A 19,602-nucleotide genomic window follows, 5' to 3' on the forward strand; every position below is an offset into this window, starting at 1 on the left:
TTGCACGTTTATATATTGGCAAGAACGCTAGGGAGTTGTACATGAGGTCTGTTGTGATTGTATATAGGACTCGGTAGCTAAACTACTTGAATTACAAGCAAGCTTCTATCTCTTCTATCTCTATCTAATCTCTAAGCATACCAATCCTAATCACAACAGACACCTGAGTATATCTCAAGAATATCTCAGTTACAAAGATCAACTGAAATAACAACTCATTCTAACATCCTCCCTCAATCTATACCTCTTTTACGTTTGAAATTTAGATTGCTTTTGAAGTATTCAAGTTTAGCAACTGGTAGAGATTTAGTGAAGCCATCGGCAATCGGGTCATGAGTAGAAATCAATCTAACTTGCAGTTGTTTCTTGGACACTCATTCACGGACAAAGAGAAAATCTATATCTATATGCTCGAGCATTGAAGACCGGATTTGCTGGGAGATAAGTTGCTCCCAAGTTATCACACCACAAAATTGGCTACTGACTCAGCTGTACTCCTAGTTCTTTTAACAAAGACTCAAGCCAAATCACCTCGGTTGTAGCATTAGCCATAGATTTGTATTTTGCTTCTGTGCTAGATCTTGAGACTGTGGCTTGTTTTCTGGCACTGCAAGACACAAGATTGGGACCAAAGAATATTGCAAATCCACCAGTCAACCTCCTGTCATCAATACTGCCAGCCCAGCATCACAGAATGCACTTAACATAATTGAGCTAAACTTCTCTATACTCAAGCCAGCATCCATTGTATAATTCACATAGTGAAGAATCCTTTTAACTGCATTCCAATGAACAGAAGTAGGCATGTGTAGGAATTGGCATACTTTGTTAATTGAGAAAGCTAGATCAGGACGTGTGAAAGTAAGGTATTGCAAAGCTCCCACTATACTTTTGTAGCGTGTGCTATCTTCAGGACTTAACAATTCACCTTCATGGCTTGAGAGTTTTTTCTGAGGTTGACAATGGTGTAGAACAGGCTTTACAATTTGTCATACCAACTCGTGTCAAGATTTCTTGAGCATATTTCTCCTGACAGAGCAACAAACCTTGTTTACTTCTCTATACCTCAATTCCCAAGAAATAATGTAAGTCACCAAGATCTTTCAAGGCAAAGTCTTTCCTTATATCCAACAGCAATACCGATATAGCTTCACTAGAAGAGCTAGTAACAATAATGTCATCAACATATATGAGCATGTAAATTACTATTCCTGAATTCTGATAAATAAATAGAGAGTTATCTAACTTTGATGCCTGGAAACCAAGATTAATGAGCTTAGAACTCAACTTTGCATACCAGGCCCGTGGAGCTTGTTTTAGACCATAGATAGCCTTGTCAAGTCCACACATTAGATGTGGAGCATCATTACTTTCAAATCCTAGAGGTTGTCTCATATACACCTCCTCTTCCAGAATACCATGTAGGAACGCATTCTGAATATCCAACTATCTAAGATACCAAACTCTTATTACATCAATGGATAAGACAAGCCTCACAGTAGCAATCTTAACAACCGGACTGAATCTATCCTCATAGTCTATTCCGTATTGATGAAATCCCTTTGCCACTAGACGTGCCTTGTACCTGTCAATGGTACCATCAGCCTTCTTCTTGATTTTATACACCCATTTGCAGTCAATTATATTGATGTTGTTCTTGGGTTCAACTAGATGCCATGTATTATTTTTAAGTAGAGCTGTGAACTCCTCTTGCATTGCTTGTTTCCATCTGGAGTCTTCCAATGCTTCCTGTAGACTCTCAGGTTCTCCAGAGCACAAAAATGACCATATATGACCATTCCATCTGTGAATTGTTTAGCCTTGATGATGCCATGTTGTGACCGTGTACGTCTTGGGAAGGAGGATCAGGAAGAACTTGTTCTTCTTCAGCTGGCGGTGGCACAGCAGATTCCATGCTAGGCGTAGAGGATCCGCCGGAGGGATCTCCCGACATAGGGGAATCAACCGGGGCGGTCGGGCCACCTGGTGCAGCCGGAGTCATCATTGCGGGTGCGGATGGGGCTCCAGTTATAGTGTGCGGGGGAGAATCTCTACCCCCCCTCCCACGCGGCGCGCTCGTAGTTGCTCTGGTCTGGTTGGAGGTAGCAGAAGGATCACCTTAGGATCCCGCGCCCGATATGCCTGTGCCTTCCACTGAATCGACATTGGATCTGCCACTGAGATCTTCTGTTCCAAGCACAGCCCCCGTGCCTGTATTATTTTTTTGCAGCATTTGAGCCATCTAGATCCAGATCTTCTCTTGTATTTTCCTGTGCATGATCAACAAGCTCACCAGGATCATTTGTAACATTAGGAACACAACCTACACCCCCAGGATTGAGAAGATGATTTGGTAGAAGGATAATTTCTTTCCGTAATTGAGCACCAGCGTTTGGATGAAGATGGGCAAAGGGAAAGACTTCTTCATCAAACACAACATACCTAGAGATGTAAATACGACCACTAGAGATATCAAGACACTTAAATCCTTTGGGCATAGCACTGTATCCTAGAAAAGCACAAGGAGTGGAGCGGAAGGCAAGTTCATGAGAATTATATGGCCATAAGTTAGGCCAACATGCACATCCAAAGATCCTTAAAGATGTATAATTGGGTGTCTCTTTTAGAAGATGAGAGACAGGAGTTTCATAGTGGATGACTTTGCTTGGAAGTAAATTGATGAGATAAGTGGCTGTAAGAAAAGCATGATCCCAATATTTCAAAGGCATGGATGCATTTGCTAGAAGGGCAAGGCTAACTTCAACGATATGACAGTGCTTTCTTTCAACTGCACAGTTTTGTTGATGAGCATGGGGACAGGAGACTTGATGCGCAATGCCAATTCTCTTAAAAAAAAGTTTAATTTCTCGTATTCTCCTCCCCAATCTGATTGCATTGCCTTGATTTTTCTATTAAACTTTCTTAATTTCTACAAGTTGTTGGAAGTCTTGGAAGACTTGAAAAACATCAGATTTATTTTTCAGAAGATAGATCCATGTATATTTGCTAAAGTCGTCAATAAAACTGACATAGTATATATGTCGACTAGTAGATAAAGGAGCAGGACCCCATGCATCAGACAAAATCAAATCAAGAGGATTATTAGATGCACTATTTGATATAGGATATGGAAGCTGATGGCTCTTGGCCATCTAACAAAAATTGCAAATAGCCTTTGAATTTTTATTGTTATCATAAGGAAGTCTATTCAAACTAAGAATTCTCTCTATTATAGGAAAAGTTGGATGACCAAGTCTACTACTACTATGCCATCTAGTGGTGGATAGTTTATTTATTCCAAAAACTTGTTTATTGGGACCTTCTCTTGATAGTTGCGGTCTTAGAGGATATAAGCCACCTTGAGATCTACCTTGATGAAGGATTTTCTTCATTGCCTAATCCTTAATAAGAAACAAGTTTGGATGAAATTCTATGAAGGCATCATTATCTCAAGCTAGTTTATGAACATAAGCTAAGCTTTTGCTTGCACTAGGAACATGAAGAATATTCTTTAGATAGATATCTTTGCTAGGGGTATGTAAAGTTGTATGACCAATGTTACTAATTTTCATACCTGATCCATTGGCAGCATGAACTTGATCTCATCCAGTGTACTTGTCATGGACGGTCATCTTCTCTAACGCACCAGTAACATGATTAGAAGTTCCACTGTCTACATACCAATTGGTGTTGTAGCCACATCCAGTGGAAGCTGCCCCTGCCATCTTGGGATTTCGTTACTCCTCATCCTCATCATATCTGTACCAGCACCTTGATGCTTCATGCCCAACCTTCTTGCATATCTGGCAAATTATCTTGTTATTGTGCACTCCTTGCTTGGGTGCATTGCTTGGACCATACTTGCCACGGTTTTGCCACCCGCGACCACCATCACTCTTGCCACGGCCGCGATTGTTTCCACTGCCACGGCCACACCCCCGACCAGCCATATTAGCTGACGACTGGTATTGGCTTCCTTCTTGATACATCTCCATGCGCAGATCATATGCAAGAAGCTGAGAGTACAATTCACTCAAGGAGATGGATCCAACACGAGCAAGCATAGATGAAGTAAAGGGGTTGTAATCATAGTCAAGACCAGTTAGGATAAAGTGAACCATCCCATCATCATCTATGATCTTACCAACCTTAGCAAGCTCGTCCTTGAAGGTACACATCTTGGTGAAGTAGGCCTGGGAAGACATGCTGCCCTTCTTGGTTGTAGTAAGTTGCATAAGCAAATTTGTAATCCGCGCCTTGGAGTGCACCGAGAACTTCCATAGAAGGTAGTTGTCACTGGTGTCAATGCATCCTCCCTGAGGGAATTTAGTAGGTAACTCAACACTTGTTGATCTTTGACCACCCATGAGTCATGCTTCAGGTTGTGGGCGATCTCCTTCTTGTCCGCCTTGACCACCTGCAAAGTCTTGGGCAGCTCAGGGATAGATCCTTCTAGGATTCCCATAAGCTGAGTTCCTCGGATTGCAGGAAGGAATTGAGCCGTCCATAGAAAGTAGTTGTCCCGAGTTAATTTCTCAGAAACAACACCTAGTTGTGCTGCCATTGATGAGGATGACGCCATGGACAATTTTTGTGGAGGTTTCAGATGTTATGGAAGAGGATGCTCTGATTACCATGTAAAGAATAGAGGAAACGTGGTTGCCTATCTTGGCTCACACGGTTGCACATTCATATATTGGCAAGAACGCCAGGGAGTTATACATGAGGTCTGTTGTGATTGTATAGGCCTTGATAGCTAAACTACTTGAATTACAAGCAAGCTTCTATCTCTATCTAATCTCTAAGCATACCAATCCTAATCAAAAGAGACACCCGAGTATATCTCAAGAATATCTCGGTTACAAAGACCAACCGAAATACAACTTATTCTAACATGTCTAACCCCACAGCCCTTAAGCTAGCCCCCACCGATCATTAGGTCTCCTACTCTTGTGTATGAGGCCGCACCGGCCTTTAGATGTGGGTCCTGCAAATAAATAAAATAAATCTCTCAATCCCGTAGTCCGCAACGCGTGAGAGAAGTAGAGAACCGACCTTGCTGCCATCCGCCTGCGCCACAAGGGAACATCCCCACCTGCGATTTCTTTATTCCTTGGGATCGGGCCTCAAGCTTGAGGTCGGTTCCTAACCTTTTGCGCTTAAGACCTCCTTACGACCTCCTCTTGATGTGTATAAAGGTCGACCTTAAAGAGCTTATGACCTCCTTATTCTCAACACTCTGGATGTCCTCACAACGCCTACCCTTATTATAGGGTCACGTTAGTTAAGTTCCCACGGCACTACTGAGCATAAGTAGAGTTACATCGCTCCAAGAATTGCTACGCTACGGGAGGCTCTGCTACTGTGTGTTACTGTTTATGAACGGGCTCCCAACATGTGTCTACATCTCTTTATTATGAATTGCTGCTCAACACGTGTATGCATCTGACAAGTAGCGTAGTCTTCGCGTGTGAGAAAAATGATTCATCCTTGCTCGCGCAACAGATCGTCTCCACCTGGTCACGTCTCGCCTTAGCTCACTGCTCCTCACTCGCAGCAGTCGCCTTCTGCTCCTCACCTTCACCTTTGGCTTTGGCGCCGACGGGCTTCAATCGAACACCTATGCTCCATTGGTTCCATGCCATGGGAATTGGGAAACATGTACTAGGGCGCACTTCCCCGTGAAGAAATTGCTCGGCACGTAGCTACGGCAATGGATGCCAATGCAACTTCTCCCCTCGCCATGTGCGCCTCCACCAGCCTCTTCCAGGTCGCCGTTCTGGTGCAACTCCGCGGCCATCCTCCACCACAGCCAACCGGGTTTGGCAGCGGGGTGAGATGTGTGTGGTGGTAGCGGTGGCTGCATAAGCAGCGGACCGCGGCCGGTGCGGGCAAAGTACTATGCATCTGTAGTGGTACGCCCGGACGAGATGGGTACTGCCATTGCACTCTGGCAGACGGAGGAAGATGATGGCGCAGTGGAGATATACGGTGGCTGGAGGAGTGCCATGACCATTACGCAGGAGGCTCTCGCGTCTTTGCTGCCCCACGACGAAATCGAGGAGCCAGCACGCGTTCCAGCCACTTCCTCCCCTTCTCCTACACCCACCTCTTCTCCTCGCCGTGGGTTCAACGGTGGCCATGGCAACGTCTTCCTGGCACGCATGCCCATCATCGGATCCGTCTATACGATCGGATTCGGCGTCCCCATCAGATTTGGCTTGATGCGGTCCAGCCCGTGGCGCCGAAACAACAACGGCCGCGCATGTCAACATGTGCTGTTAACTACAACCAATGTCAGTTACGGTCTGCGTGAACCTTTTGCTTCAATATTGTCTATATAGATGTTGAAAAATCATATCGCGAAGTACTCTTAACATGCTGCCAACTTACTAATTACCCAACGTCATTGTCAACATTGACCATTTCCGATTACTGAAAATCGTGTAACAAGTTGCCAAAATGATGCATCAACGAAGTAGGGAACGCCGATGCATACATCTCACGTCACTGCACATTAGCGCGCGGAGCAGAAGCAGGCGCGGCAAGGCGCGCCTCTCTACCTAGTTGGTAACACCGATCGACGACAGCCGGCGTCTGCTCAACCGTGCGCCTCGTGCAGGAGCTGATTTCACACTGTTGTCGCAGCACATGGGCAGGAGAGCCCAATCGGACGCATGGCCATGCCACCGATCCCGGAAACCGGCCCACGGGATGACGGGGTCCCGGCTCGCCCGCCGCGCGCGTCGTCCGTCCCAACTTCCCCAATCCCACGCGCGCCCTCGTTCCGAGCGACTGGACCGCGTGGACGGACGCCGACGGCCCGACGCACGCACGGCAGGCAGGCAGCCCCAGAGACCAAACTCGGACGCCAAGCAGCTCCGGCAAAAAAGCCCAAAGCAAACAGGTCATGTCACGCTTGCGGCTTGCCTTGCCATATGCCGCCTCGCCTCATGCCAGTGTGCGCAAACGCATGCACTCGGCCGGCACGCCACCGCCTCTGTTTTTCTTCAGCGATTTTTCTTTTTTCTTTTTTTGCCAAGCCAGGCCGAGGGGTATTGAAAACGCGCAAATAAAACAGGAACGTAGCACGTACGTGGTTCGACAGTTTAGTGCATAGCTCCTTCGATCGATCGAACACGATCCGGCCAACAAGAGCCCAGCCCATACAACAGCAGCTACAGAAGTAGGCGTGCCGGGCTGCCGGCACATCAGAGGCGTAGCACAAAGCTTTAGAATTGACACAATCACACAGCACAAGCGCCCTGAGGCAGCACACGAGAACTACAGCTAAACAGGGAGCAACAGCCAAGGCATTCCCTGTTTCATAGTGTCGATAGTTGACCAGCAGCCGACAAAAACATTGTGTAATTAAGGGCCTGATTGGTTTAGTTCCAAAATTTGCCATGCCAACTTTAGTGCATGCGAAAGCGTGGGCATGATAAATTTTTTTTGCCAAAATCTGGACAAGAACTTGAGGCCATCACTGCCAAAATGTGGTAGCCAAAATTTTTTGACTTCGAACCAAACAAGTGCCAAAGTTTATGAGCTTGCCCTAATTTTAGCTGGGCAAGTTTTAGAGTCCAACCAAGCAGGCTCTAAATGTTTTTATGAATCACAACTGAAAACGCTATTTCTGTTCTACAGGGTACCCGTACAAAGATTTACACACCTACCCAGTGGTATTCGGTTTCGCGGCAACGTCAACTGCCCGTGACCTCCCCACCCGTTTCAGCTTTACCTTTGGTACGCAGGGTATTTACAAACTATACGCGGCAAAACAGGGGCACCCGTTTTCTGGATCCTCAGCAGCCGCCGCTCGCGGGCTCAATCGAGCTCCGCAGGCCGTTGCCCCTCAGCGACGTGCAGTGCTCCTCGGCCTCCGACTGGGAGCAGACGATCACCACCGACAGCCCGTTCACGTGCGCCTCCTGCATGATGTTCACCGCGTTGTCCACCGTCATACCTGGGATCACTTTCATCAGGACCTTGACGACGTACTCGCGCCTGTTGTAGTTGTCGTTGTGCAGGATCACGCGGTATGGGGGCGTCATTTTGCGCTTTTTCCTGCAGTACAGAACAGCTTGGTCATGACATGGATTGGGACTGTGCAATCAATTACATATCTGATGATTATCATAATTGTTTTAAAATGTTTACCGCCCAATGGCATCATTTTAGATGGCCTGAAAAATGAAAGTGGCATAAGCTATCAATAAGGTAGCATGGCGCGTAGGGTAATTTTTCTTACTAAGAATCAATGTGGTGCGTAGGGTAATTTTTCTTACTAAGAATCAATGTGCCAATATATACCATATACAATTATAGCAACTGCAGTGTTGCGAAGTGTTATTGATGAACCTCACAAACATTATGATGAAACGAGCCATATCCAAAGGTCTAGGCACTTGGGATGGAAGACGGGCCTAAAGGGTCGAACAGTTATATGATGTCATATGCCATGTTCAAGACACGTTCTTATAACCCTACCAAGAAACTACTTCTATGAACTGATGTTCCTGGGGAACCACCAAGAACTACAGAGTTTAGGAGAAAAAGGTATCTACAACCAGATCTGAATACCCGACCTACAGCGTTGAGGTGAAACATGGAGTGTCTTAATCCAACATTAAAACTGCATGACTGAGTGCCAGAACACCCCAGACTAGAAGCGATATATACCTTCCCAATTGTGGCACCAGGTACTAGCTGCCCCAAAAAATTCTTTCTCTGTGCCAAAGCAGAAAAATGCAAAAAGAAAAAATGAAAAAAAAAGAAAAAGAAACAAAAAAGGGCATTTCAAAAGCACTTGAAGCCAACAAATACACCACTATATTTGCAATGGAGCTGAAATCGACTCAACAATGAGCCCCAGTTGATGTAACCATGACAATATAAAAACAAGTCTCTGGACAAACGCTTGCACATGGCAATAAAAAAACAGATTGGCAGCTATCAAGTTAAGTTGGAGGAACTCCTGACCCTTCAGTGTCTCTGGAGTCTCTTTAATTACATTTTCGTTGTGCATGAATAAATAGGAAAGTGTTACAGTAACAACAGTGAAATGAATACATAGTAGCTGAAACTTTTTAATCTGTTTGGAACCACTTAATAATGTGTTTGTTCTTGATCAGCTGTTTTTAGATCAAGAGTGTAACCTAGACGATGCAATTTATTTAGGCCACTGCATTTCTGGAACTTACTGGAATAGAAACAAAGGTGATAGCGAATAACACTTACTTCACATCAAATTCGGACTGACGACCAGGAGTAGTTTTCTCAACTGGCCGATCAAGCACACCTCCTTTGCCCGGTGCAGCTGCTGACAAAGCCATAGGGATTGCAAGACTTTGGCACCTTCCCTTGTAAATGGTAGATCTATCTCCTGCAGGATACAAAGAAAATGAACACGAACTATTATACCAACAATCCTTCAAGAGTAATCATGGTCCATGATGACATGATAAATAACTTTTTCCATCTAAATTGGAAGCCATCATATATGTACCACAGTTCTCAGTCACACATTTGTGTCTCGAGGCTGAAAACAAATGAACAAAATTGGAGTATAGCTTCACTGTCATGTCTCATGTGCAATAGAGAAGCCCGTAAAGGTTGAGGGTTAGTTGATCGATGCTAGAGCACGATTTGCTAAAGTTTCAAGTGAGGAAACGCGGTGTGGATTCGATCATCATCTTAGTCACTAAGAGTTTTAAACAACACTATCAAGAATAACCAGTGATTGGTAACAGGCATCAAGGAACAATGTAGTTCGTCAAAAATCACTGGCAGCTACGATTGATAGTTTACTGCAACTGTAGTAAAGTGTGCCTTAAATTTTGGTTGTTCACTGCAGCCTCTATTCTTTTCCTGTAAATGGACCAATTGCGCATTCTAACAACTGCTAGTCTTCTAGCGCCTTGTGTTATTAGGACCGGACCGGACCGGCGGTCTGACCGGTAAAATACCGAACCAGAGCCTCTAGCGGTTTGGTTCGCTTAAAAGACCGCCCCGCAATTGGACCTGAAAAAACCGGTCAAACCGGCTGGTTTTTTACAGAACCGGCGAACTGGCCGGTTCCCAATGAACCAGGACGATTTTGCTTGGCACTTCACCTGGTGGCCACAAGAACGCAGTCCCCGTATCCACTTGGTGGCCCCAGCAGCATCTTATCTCTTGGAGTTGGAGCTGCAACTCTGCAAGACTGCAAGCATCAGCTACTCGTTTCTTTTTCTCTCTGTTCATCATGGTCGGCAAGGGATGGCTGCAGGCTGCCGCCGGCCGCCGGCTGCCGGCTGCCAGCAACAGGCTGCGGTCTGCGGAGCAGAGCCAGCTGGTGCCGCGGGGATCAGTGCGTGCACCGGCGAGCACCGGAAGCCTACTCCGGGAAGCTCCCTCAGGGATCAGATTCAGTGAAGGGCGCGGCGGCGCTGTGCTGAATGGCTTGCGTGGCGGCGGCACGACAGGAGATACCACCGCCCCAGTAAGCTTCAGCACCTCAACTTCATCTTGCCCCATTTCTCTCCCGTCCTCGTCATCAGCATCGCTAGTTGGCACTTGGCAGTCGGCTGATGGTACTGCTACAAGCTATTGCTATTACTTAGATCCATTTGTAGGATTGTATAATATGTACTATGTGCCTTTCTTGTTTCTTCCTTTTTATCAATTAATTGTGATTAGAATACGTGCAATGAACTACAAACGGAATCCTGACTATGATTGAAATATCAAGCGAAATGGTCATTTGCTACTGACAGATAAGACTTGAGGTTATGGAACTGTAGATTCTAGCAAAAGCTTACAGCCTAGCGAAATTTCTGAATGGATGTCATGGGGTTTCCAATTATTTTCAGAATCTCTCTTTTCATGGGACCAACTATAATCATCAATTATCAGATATATATTATACCGGTTCTTAGTATTTGTGTCCGGTTCGATTCAACGGTCCAAAACTATCGAACCGGCGGTTCAACCGGTTCTGAACGGTTGAACCAATGAACCATTGAACCGATGAGCTCACCGGTTCGATGACCGGTCCGGTCCTAATAACTATAGCGCCTTCAGCTCATTGCTAATATCTACATAATCTGAAAACAAAAGACACACAAATCGCTTGCGTGTTCTTGGAAAAATGGACAAGAGCAGTAATGGAAACACAGTCCATGACTCCACTTCTTGACTAAAGCATGCTGAAGCAATCAAGCAGGGAACCAAAAGCTAGCTAATGGAAAATATTGTTGAAGTTAACCTCCACCTTCCACATTTGTTCTTGCCACTGACTAAAAAAGAAGCGATAACTTGACCATACACAAGTTCCGTTCCTCTTGCCAACTCTAGGCTGCCATTCCATACCACAAACTGAAGGATTTTCCCCTCCCAAACTTAGGAATAACGGAACAATTCTTGCAAACCCGCAATAGTACTTCTCGGGACTCATACTCCAATTGGAATCCCAACCCGAACCGCGTGGACATCGCGAACATCCACTCGCCCTATCAACCTTATCCGATATACGGACCCGAAAGGTACTGACTACTTGTTCCCCAAAATCGCATCCAACAAACAGATAAACAGAAGCCAAGAACTAGGAGCGAGGGAGACGGAGTACCTGCCACCGCGTGGCGATTGGGGAAGCGGCTTGCCGCGGAGAGCGCGACACGGCTGGGCACCGCGGCTTCCATGTCGCCGACCGCCGTCGCCCGCGCCTCGGACGAATTGGGTGGAGGTCGGAGCCTGCTGGCCTCTGAATCTCTGAATCTTTGGGTCCGAGCTGTGCTCAGACTGCTCTCGCGGAGGTGGTGGTGCTCTGTGGGCCGGGCAACGTGCCGCTTAGAGGCGCACGGAGAATATTTGTGGCCCAGTAATTTGGCTGGCGTCGCGAGAGTTCCACGGTTCCATCTGTTACTTCTGGGCCACTGATCCTCTTCAGATTTTTTTTGCTCCGTTCCGTTACTGAGACTTGATGTCCTCTCAAAAAACCAATAAAGAATTGTAAGGCTCGTGATTAATTACTATTGTGCCCTTGTGGCTGCTGGGGGCTGGAATCGGCCATAGGCTTTTTCTTTTCGCTCCCCTTTTCTCTTTGCTCCAAGTCTCTAACTACATGAATTTTATCGAAGTTCGAATCCATTTCAGGAATTTTATGGGAAACAAATCCTCTGTTGTGTTTTTTTCTCGTTTGCAAAATGGTCCTGGTTTTATGGGAAAAAAATTGCTCATCACTTGATTTTCTTTAAGATATTGCTACGCGAGACATTTTTTCATTTAAGTTGTTTGTACATGGTTAACTGACTCCGTAGCTGTGTTGCTCATTTTCAAAACAATTCTAGTACAACTTTAGTGAAACGAGAATTGAAACATGCCCTTAAATCCCAAAATAGTACATGCCAAATGTTTTTCCTTCACATTAATTAATTAAGTCACACCCTTAAACCTTTGCTACAAGAATTTCTACATATGAAAGTTCTTTCCATTAACAAAATGATGGCAAGCCTACAACTCTTATCTAAGATTCTTATCTATAAAAACTTTAATGTGTTATGCACAAGAATTATCAACATTATTATAGTTCTAGAGAATATATAAACCACACAAATAAAATCCTCTATGATTATCTCTACATCTCTAAGGTCCACAATAACAATGTGGGACAGGTAATACATAGTTCTTGGACGAGATGAAAGACAGGAGGAGAAGACGGATGTGAATGGAAGCAAAGGCGGTGGCTTGAACTAACATGGAAACAATATAGTTGTTAGCAATTCATGGTGGGGAAGGTAGCTTTGCATATGCGATGAAGTCTTGGGTTTGTACCAACCGATAAAGATTTTAGTTGAATATTTCTTAAAAATACAGTTTAACTTAGGATTTATAGTATATCTGAACAACATACTAAAAGAACTAAAACCTTTTTATTGGCCCAACTTTCTTCTACTTCTTTTATCGAACTTTCCCAACTTTTCAAACAAAAGGGGAACATTACTTAACTCCACGCTTTACTCCACTAATTTAACCCCGCAACTCCTCTCACTCTAAAAGGCTCTATCCATGTTGTTTCACGTCAATAATGCATGATTGCTTTGGGCAATCCTTCACATGTCTCAATTAACCCTGTTCCCAGGTGGGATCAGACAAGGCTCCACTGTGGTAATCATGGAGAGAGGACGGTAATCATATGGGGGATGGTGGGGTCGTGCGTGCCGATGTACAAGTGGAAAGCCATGGCCCACACCTCGCTTCATGCGCCCGGCCGGCCCGCGCTGCGTGCCGGTGTTGGGCCCTTGCCCTACTCCAGCGTAGCAAAAACACAGCACAGCACATGCACCAGCTTTTTCACCTTTTGGAGCCTGCCGGCTTCTAGTTTTGTCCCATGCATGTTCTCGTTGCATAGAAGTGCACTACCCCTCATGCTAGCTCTCTCTAGCTTGATGGAAGAAAGTCCAAGAAAGAAACGAGAACCCAAATTGATGCACAGGTGAGAAGCTATAGCTTCTCAAGGGACATTAAAGGATCCAGGACATCATCTAGCGTGGTCCTTTATGTCCGTTCATCAAGAATAGCCAGATGGTGCAACGGAATTCCTAGCTAGAATCAATTTAGATTCTACAAACCGCAGTACCGCACTAAATTAAAATTGAAGCTGCTATTTACATTTATAGAAAATATCCCTAGTCAACAGTGATTAGCTACACTTAGCGCTAGCTTAACTTCTAGTATTCAATAGCTAGCTACACTTCTTGTCCATATAGCCATCCTTGGCAAGTTAACAAGGCATGTATATATTCATGCATGATGATAAATACCGCCAGCAATAAGGTTGAATGAGGAGGGCCATTTAAATTCAAAATAATCTGCCCATTTGTCACATGCTCAATTTATATTTTAATATACATATTAAACCTTTTGTTTCAGCATTACTTTGTATAAAAAGAAGTAATCATCTTCCATTTGTATTGCAACTAAAAAAACTTTGGAAGCATATTTTAGTTGAACGATTTATATCATTTGCATAAATCTACCTCTATCATAATTCATACAAGTTAAATCCCAGTGAAAAATTGTTACTTGGATCATACGATCCCCATCCAGCAATCAGATTCTTTCAAGAAATATTAATTCAACTTTTAAGTCTCAGCTCTGACTAGTCTGAAGTGGCCTCCACAAACCTTTGTAATCGCAGGATGACTAGCACTAAAACTTTCAGTTTTTTGCAACCTCTCACCTCAATAAGTAGTAGACTACATTGTACTCTCTAGAACTAGACTGTTTGTGGCTTATGAAAAAAATATATAAAAGATACATAATTTGTATAATGCATGAAACGCATCATAGATTTTCCATACCCTTTAATGTTACTTTAGTCCTCCCCTTTCTTTTGGAAACCCTATGTTTATAGGATCTCTTTGGAATTTACAAATTTGCTGCAGCAATAATCAATGTGATCCCTACTCCGAAATACTTACAGCCCTAGTATCTTGACCAAATGGGGGGTCAAATTCAGTGTGTGAGACAATCAGAAGACAACAATTAAGGTCGATAGAGATCACCAGCACGGTAATATTTAATATAACGATAGCGTAGTACTAGTGCATATATCAACCACAAGCTCTTTCATTTTGTGTTAGATATATTATATTGTTGCTAAAAAAATGTTCACTTATTCGTCCATTGAAGATTAAGACATGGGAGACAAGAATGCTGTACAGCATCACCAGTAAAATTAGCAAGTTGAGAAGATTTTTGAGAATGAGTTCTGAGAAACCAATCATGATACCACAACATTTTTTTTGAGAATACATTATACCACAACATGCGAGACCGGCAAAAAAAACAAAAATGGATAGCATTAGCATGCAAAGGGGGTGCAAAACAACAACAATATGATTGAAAAGTGAACAACGACATTGCACTCTAGCTCCATGCCACACTCATGAAGAAATGACCAACTTAACCCACCAATTCCATCTTCCATTATACGCCAGAGATTATACATGTACACCCTTATCACCCCCATTTTATAAGAGGTTTATCAATAATAATAACCTCTCAAATTCCCCCCATCTCCCCGATACATACGCGACGTAAAAAAAGCACACAAACTTATATAAGGGATACATAAAACTCTACCCCTCTACTACCTCGGACACCATTTTTCTTTCCCTCATCCACACCATTACCATAGCAACAAAAAGGAAGAGCCAGCTTGATCGATCGATCTAAGTTTGAGGTGACTATAGTTTCATAACTATATTAATTAGCTTGAGATGAGTTTCATCCGCTAGTAGCTAGTAGCCATGCAGCATGCTCGCATATTTCATGCGAGCATGGAGGGAAGGCATGGAGCATTGGAGCTAGCTACTAGCTCGTGTTACCATTACCACACACTAGAGCGAACCTTGCTCGTGCGCGCCGCTCATGCGCTGCCTCTTGATGCTCCCGCCGCCGCCGCTAGACGAGGACGTGTCGCCGCTGCTGGCCGTCTTGCGGTCCATGACGCCGCGCAGCGCCTCCTGGATGGACGCGACGAGCTCGTGCCTCCGGTGGTGGTGGGAGGCGCGGGCTCCGCAGCCGTCGGCGGCGGCGTCGTCGTCTTCACCGCCGTGGCCGCCTCCCACGTCGTCGTGTTGGCGACCTTCTTCCTCCTGACCGCCATCGTCGTCGTCGGCGGTGGTGATGAGGAGCACGTTGCGGACCCGGCCGCCGAGCGTGGCGATCTCGGCGCGGCGCGCGCGGAGGCGGAGCGCGCCGAGCGCGCGGGCGATGTCCGGGATGAGGCCCGCACGGTCCTCGCAGCACAGCGACGCCCGCACGAGGAGCCTCCCCTCGCCGTCCTCCCCCGCGTCCACCGCCAGCTCGTCTGACTCCGTCGGAAGGAGCAGGTTCCGCCGCGCCGCCGCCGAAGCCTCCTCCTCCTCCCCCTCCCCCGCGGCGCCCAGCACCGCCGACGTCTGCCGCTTCAGCTCCTTCACGTGCTCGATCACCTCCGCCAGCAGCGACGCCTTGTCCGTCTGCAGCAGCGAAGTAACCAAACAGAAGAAGAGATCAGCGCCATCATTAGCCGCTTTGAATCGATCAAATCAAGCTAGCTTCGGTTAGATGCATGCGACTATGCGAGTATAATTGCTACAGTGCAAGTAGGCTTGCTGGCTGGCTGTGGCTGCAGGTGTAGTGGAGGTAGGAGAGAGGGAGGCTGGGGGTGATCGAGTGGAGCGAGTGCATGCGAGCATGGAGGAAAAGCTACAAAAATGGCGCGCGTGGGTGCAGCCTTTGCATGCGCGCGGGCCGGCGTCCCCGGCCTGCCTGCCGCTTTTGGGGCGGGCGCGTGAGCTGAGGCGCCTGATGAGCTCTGACACGAGCGTGCGCGCTTGTCTTGCACGGGCCGCTCTCCCTGCAGGAGCGCAGCCAGCGCAGCAGGGGGCGAAGCAGGGCTCGGTCTCCCACGAGCCCAAAGGCTTCTGCGCCATTTTCTGCTAGCTGCCATGTCAGCCGGTGCTACTGCTACCTCCGATCCTCCACTACATGACTACATGGGAGTGCTTTTCGTCCTCTTGGTCTAACCTATGACCATCTCTCATCTTGTCTTTGTCGTCTCCTTTGTTTGTCCTAACTTGAGACCCCTGCAATTTACTGCACTTTGTAGGGATTGTTTAGATCCTGTGAAATGAAAAATCATGTATCATCATGGTATACATGATCGTTGTGAATATGGCATTAGTCAGGGAGGAAATTAGAGATAAGGCCAAGGGATTAAGAAATGGGGAATTGGATAGGGCTCTTGATTTAGTTTCAAGCATGTAATAATCATGCTACGAGTGGGGGTTTATTTGTAGAGCCGGCCAGTGTCACTAGGGAGTGTCGAGAGAAACTGGCTAAGCTATTAAGGTAGGTAGCTCGGCGGCTAGATATACTTCTTGTTGCTGCGAGGCCTGCGTTCTTAGCTCATCTCAAGCTGTACGTGTGCTTAATTTGCTCCTCTAAGCAGCCATGGCGATCTTGTTATCGTTTGCTGGATCTGATGAATTGATTAGTGGTCGAGCAAGCCAAGCGGATCCGTGGATCTCGCGATTGCGCATGTGCGCAGGGCCGCCGTGTTCTAGGGTTTGCCCATGAACGCGCGAAGAATAGTCCATGCATCTGCAATCACATATGCACACGGTGCACAAATAAGTAAGCTCGTCATCGATCGATCACCTTGGTGGTATTGGGGAGGAGGCTGCGGAGCCTTGCGAGGTGGCTGTTGATGCGCTGGCGGCGGCGGCGCTCGGCCTCGCTGTGGCTTCGCGAGGCCGCCAGCGCCTTGGCGTCCATGATCTCCTTGGCCGTCATCCGCCCCAGCTCCGCCTGCAGGGTCCCCAGCAGCCCGGACACCATCCTCGACCCCTGCGGCACCCCCGCGCCGCCGCCAGCAGCAGCCAGCAGGCCGTGCGGCGGCGGTGCTGGTAGATGAGGCGGCTCGAGCCCGAATACCCCGAGCTGCGGCCCCACGCCGCCGGCGCCCTCGCCGTACCCGCCGCCGAAGCCGAAAGGCGCCGCCTCGGCGCCGAAGGGCGGCGGGCCTTGGTGGTGGTGGTGATGGGGGGCCATGTAGGAGAATCCCGGCGCGGCGGCCGTGCCGAGCCACGGCAGGAGGGCCGGGCCGGCGTGGCCGTAGTCGGCCCCCGCTCCCGATCCGGCGGCCTGCAGCAGGAGCGCCTCGTGGCTGCCGTGGACGCCTCCAGCCTCCCACATCCCCGATCGATCTCTATGGATCGATCAGCTAGCAGCTTAGCTTGCTGGGTGGTAGAGATGGATGAATTCTTCTTGGGAGGGGGACGGCTCGCGCGGCGGGTGGCTAGCTAGCTTCTCCCCGGCCGTGGTGCTCTTGTTGCTTCTTCTCTTTTGCCGCCGGTCAAAGGAAAGCGTGGGACGGCCGGGTGGGGGTGGCTTTTAAACTCTCTGGGTCGTGTCGACCTGCCCACTGCGCAACATCATCCGTGTGTGGCTTACTTTTTGCAATGTGTCGTCTGGCCTTTTCGCACCGGGGAGGGGGTGAGGTGAGGTGAGGTGAGGTGGTCGGCTAGTGGTCGAGACGGCTAGGGCTCGCTCGTGTACGGCACTACGGTGCTAGGCATCCTCCCGGCCAATTCTTCCTCTTCTTGAAAAGTTGAAATACATTGTCGGGGGCCTTTTCTTTTTCCCTCTCTTCATTAAGGATTATCTATTGCTTATGGTAGACATGATTGGAGATGCGTACTGTAACCTAGCTATATACTTGTCCTTTTTTCGGAACGTGGGATTTTTTCATGGTACTCTTGCATGTAAAAGTGGGTTGTATGTGAATCACAAATGAATGGGATTGCATATATATTTTTTTAAACTAGAGAACCAAAAGGGTATCCCCCTCCCACCAAGAATATATCGACTTTATAGGTCTTACGATCTGTCGGGCTAATTTAAGATCCCACCGGACAAGTTTATACCTTCTTCATCTCAAATTTAGGTGCATATTTTCTTAGAATGAAATTCTTAGTAAATGAAAACACTCGTGCGGTGGGATCTTAAATTACTAGACAATTTTATGTGCATGCATTTAATTTAACCCACTAGACAATTAGGCCCGTCACTTATGCTTTGAAGCTTTCCTTTTGATCTAATGTCATCAATCTAGACACAAGTACTTGGATCATGCTTCTCAGTTCTTTATAAACAAATCCACTCAAAGAAAAGTTATTTATAAGTGGGCTATTTTTCTACTATACCTGCCTATTGCTTGTCGGATTTGCGTACTAAATTTGTGTGTTCTTTTTATGCAAATTGATAATTCCTTTCATTTTATATAGGTTTGCGAAAATTCTACTAGATATTACTCCCTCCATCCAAAATTATTGTTCATTTTAGCTTTCATTTTATATAGGTTCCTTTTGATACCTACCAAAAGTTATATATCTAGAAAAGTCAAAATAAATAGTAATTTGGGATGAGAAACATTATAAAAGTCGAGTATTATTTATTGTGCATTTATAAAAACCCTGAGAACGAAATTCCCAACTATTGCGCATTTAGTTTGTATTTATTAATGAATGCCATTGATCTTGAAATGGACTCCTTTTCGTTGAAAGTGAAATGGTACTCATTTTTCTGTCTTGCACGTAACTTTGTCTAACTGGAAACACTGCAGCGATGCTGGACTTCTCCTGCAGGTTGCGTATAATTATCAGAAATTAACATGCAAAGTCTGAGATGTGACTGATCTGTTGTTTGGATTCCACGTGATCTCGCCCATGGACCCCACAACCAGACCTGGAGAGCCGAATGCAGAGCCGACCAAAGCAAGCGGGCGCTGGTCTACTGTTCTCCTGGGGCTCAAAAGTTGATAAACTGTTGGGTGTGTACAGAAGAACAGAATTCAGAGTTCACACAGGAAACTGAGAACAGAGTAACAGTGGAGAGGGCAGGGTGTCTGGGTGTGTGTAAGTGTATCCTCTCGGTTGGGCGATCATTGACCATGCCGATGGTCGTTCTGAGAATCATTTTGTTTTTGCCTGCGGGAAAATAGCTTCGCTACTTCGTACGTGAGTAAAATATTGAAGGTACGCCAATATTACAATTATAATTTTAAATAGA

General features: G+C 46.3%; 2 protein-coding genes and 1 non-coding gene across 3 annotated transcripts; all 3 read right to left on the reverse strand.

Moving 5' to 3' along the window:
• Positions 1–4,000: 4,000 nt before the first annotated feature.
• On the reverse strand, positions 4,001–4,139 carry LOC117862321 (small nucleolar RNA Z247). The gene has a single exon (XR_004641969.1). It is a non-coding gene; the product is annotated as a small nucleolar RNA Z247 (small nucleolar RNA).
• A 3,335-nt stretch (positions 4,140–7,474) lies between these two features.
• Positions 7,475–11,833, reverse strand: LOC117860982 (ATP-dependent Clp protease adapter protein CLPS1, chloroplastic). The gene is made up of 3 exons (XM_034744428.1): positions 11,609–11,833; positions 9,241–9,385; positions 7,475–8,067 (listed from the first exon to the last, which is right to left on the reverse strand). The coding sequence occupies exons 1-3, from the start codon at positions 11,679–11,681 to the stop codon at positions 7,806–7,808; spliced, it is 480 nt and encodes a 159-aa protein (XP_034600319.1). The 5' UTR covers positions 11,682–11,833; the 3' UTR covers positions 7,475–7,805.
• A 3,029-nt stretch (positions 11,834–14,862) lies between these two features.
• Positions 14,863–17,958, reverse strand: LOC117860981 (uncharacterized). The gene is made up of 2 exons (XM_034744427.2): positions 17,191–17,958; positions 14,863–16,007 (listed from the first exon to the last, which is right to left on the reverse strand). Exons 1-2 carry the CDS (start codon positions 17,725–17,727, stop codon positions 15,384–15,386), a joined length of 1,161 nt encoding a protein of 386 aa, XP_034600318.1. The 5' UTR covers positions 17,728–17,958; the 3' UTR covers positions 14,863–15,383.
• Between the last annotated feature and the right edge of the window lie 1,644 nt (positions 17,959–19,602).

The sequence above is a fragment of the Setaria viridis genome, chromosome 6, assembly GCF_005286985.2.
Source record: "Setaria viridis chromosome 6, Setaria_viridis_v4.0, whole genome shotgun sequence".
In the NCBI taxonomy this organism is placed as follows: domain Eukaryota; kingdom Viridiplantae; phylum Streptophyta; class Magnoliopsida; order Poales; family Poaceae; genus Setaria; species Setaria viridis.

Coding starts and splice junctions, on each gene's coding strand:
- LOC117860982 (XM_034744428.1), bottom strand. CDS start 11,681: ATGGAAGCCGCGGTGCCCAGCCGTGTCGCGCTCTCCGCGGCAAGCCGC. Junction 9,386..11,608: donor CAATCGCCACGCGGTGGCAG/GTACTCCGTCTC, acceptor TGTATCCTGCAG/GAGATAGATCTACCATTTAC. Junction 8,068..9,240: donor CAGTCCGAATTTGATGTGAA/GTAAGTGTTATT, acceptor TCTGTACTGCAG/GAAAAAGCGCAAAATGACGC.
- LOC117860981 (XM_034744427.2), bottom strand. CDS start 17,727: ATGTGGGAGGCTGGAGGCGTCCACGGCAGCCACGAGGCGCTCCTGCTG. Junction 16,008..17,190: donor TCCTCCCCAATACCACCAAG/GTGATCGATCGA, acceptor TCGCTGCTGCAG/ACGGACAAGGCGTCGCTGCT.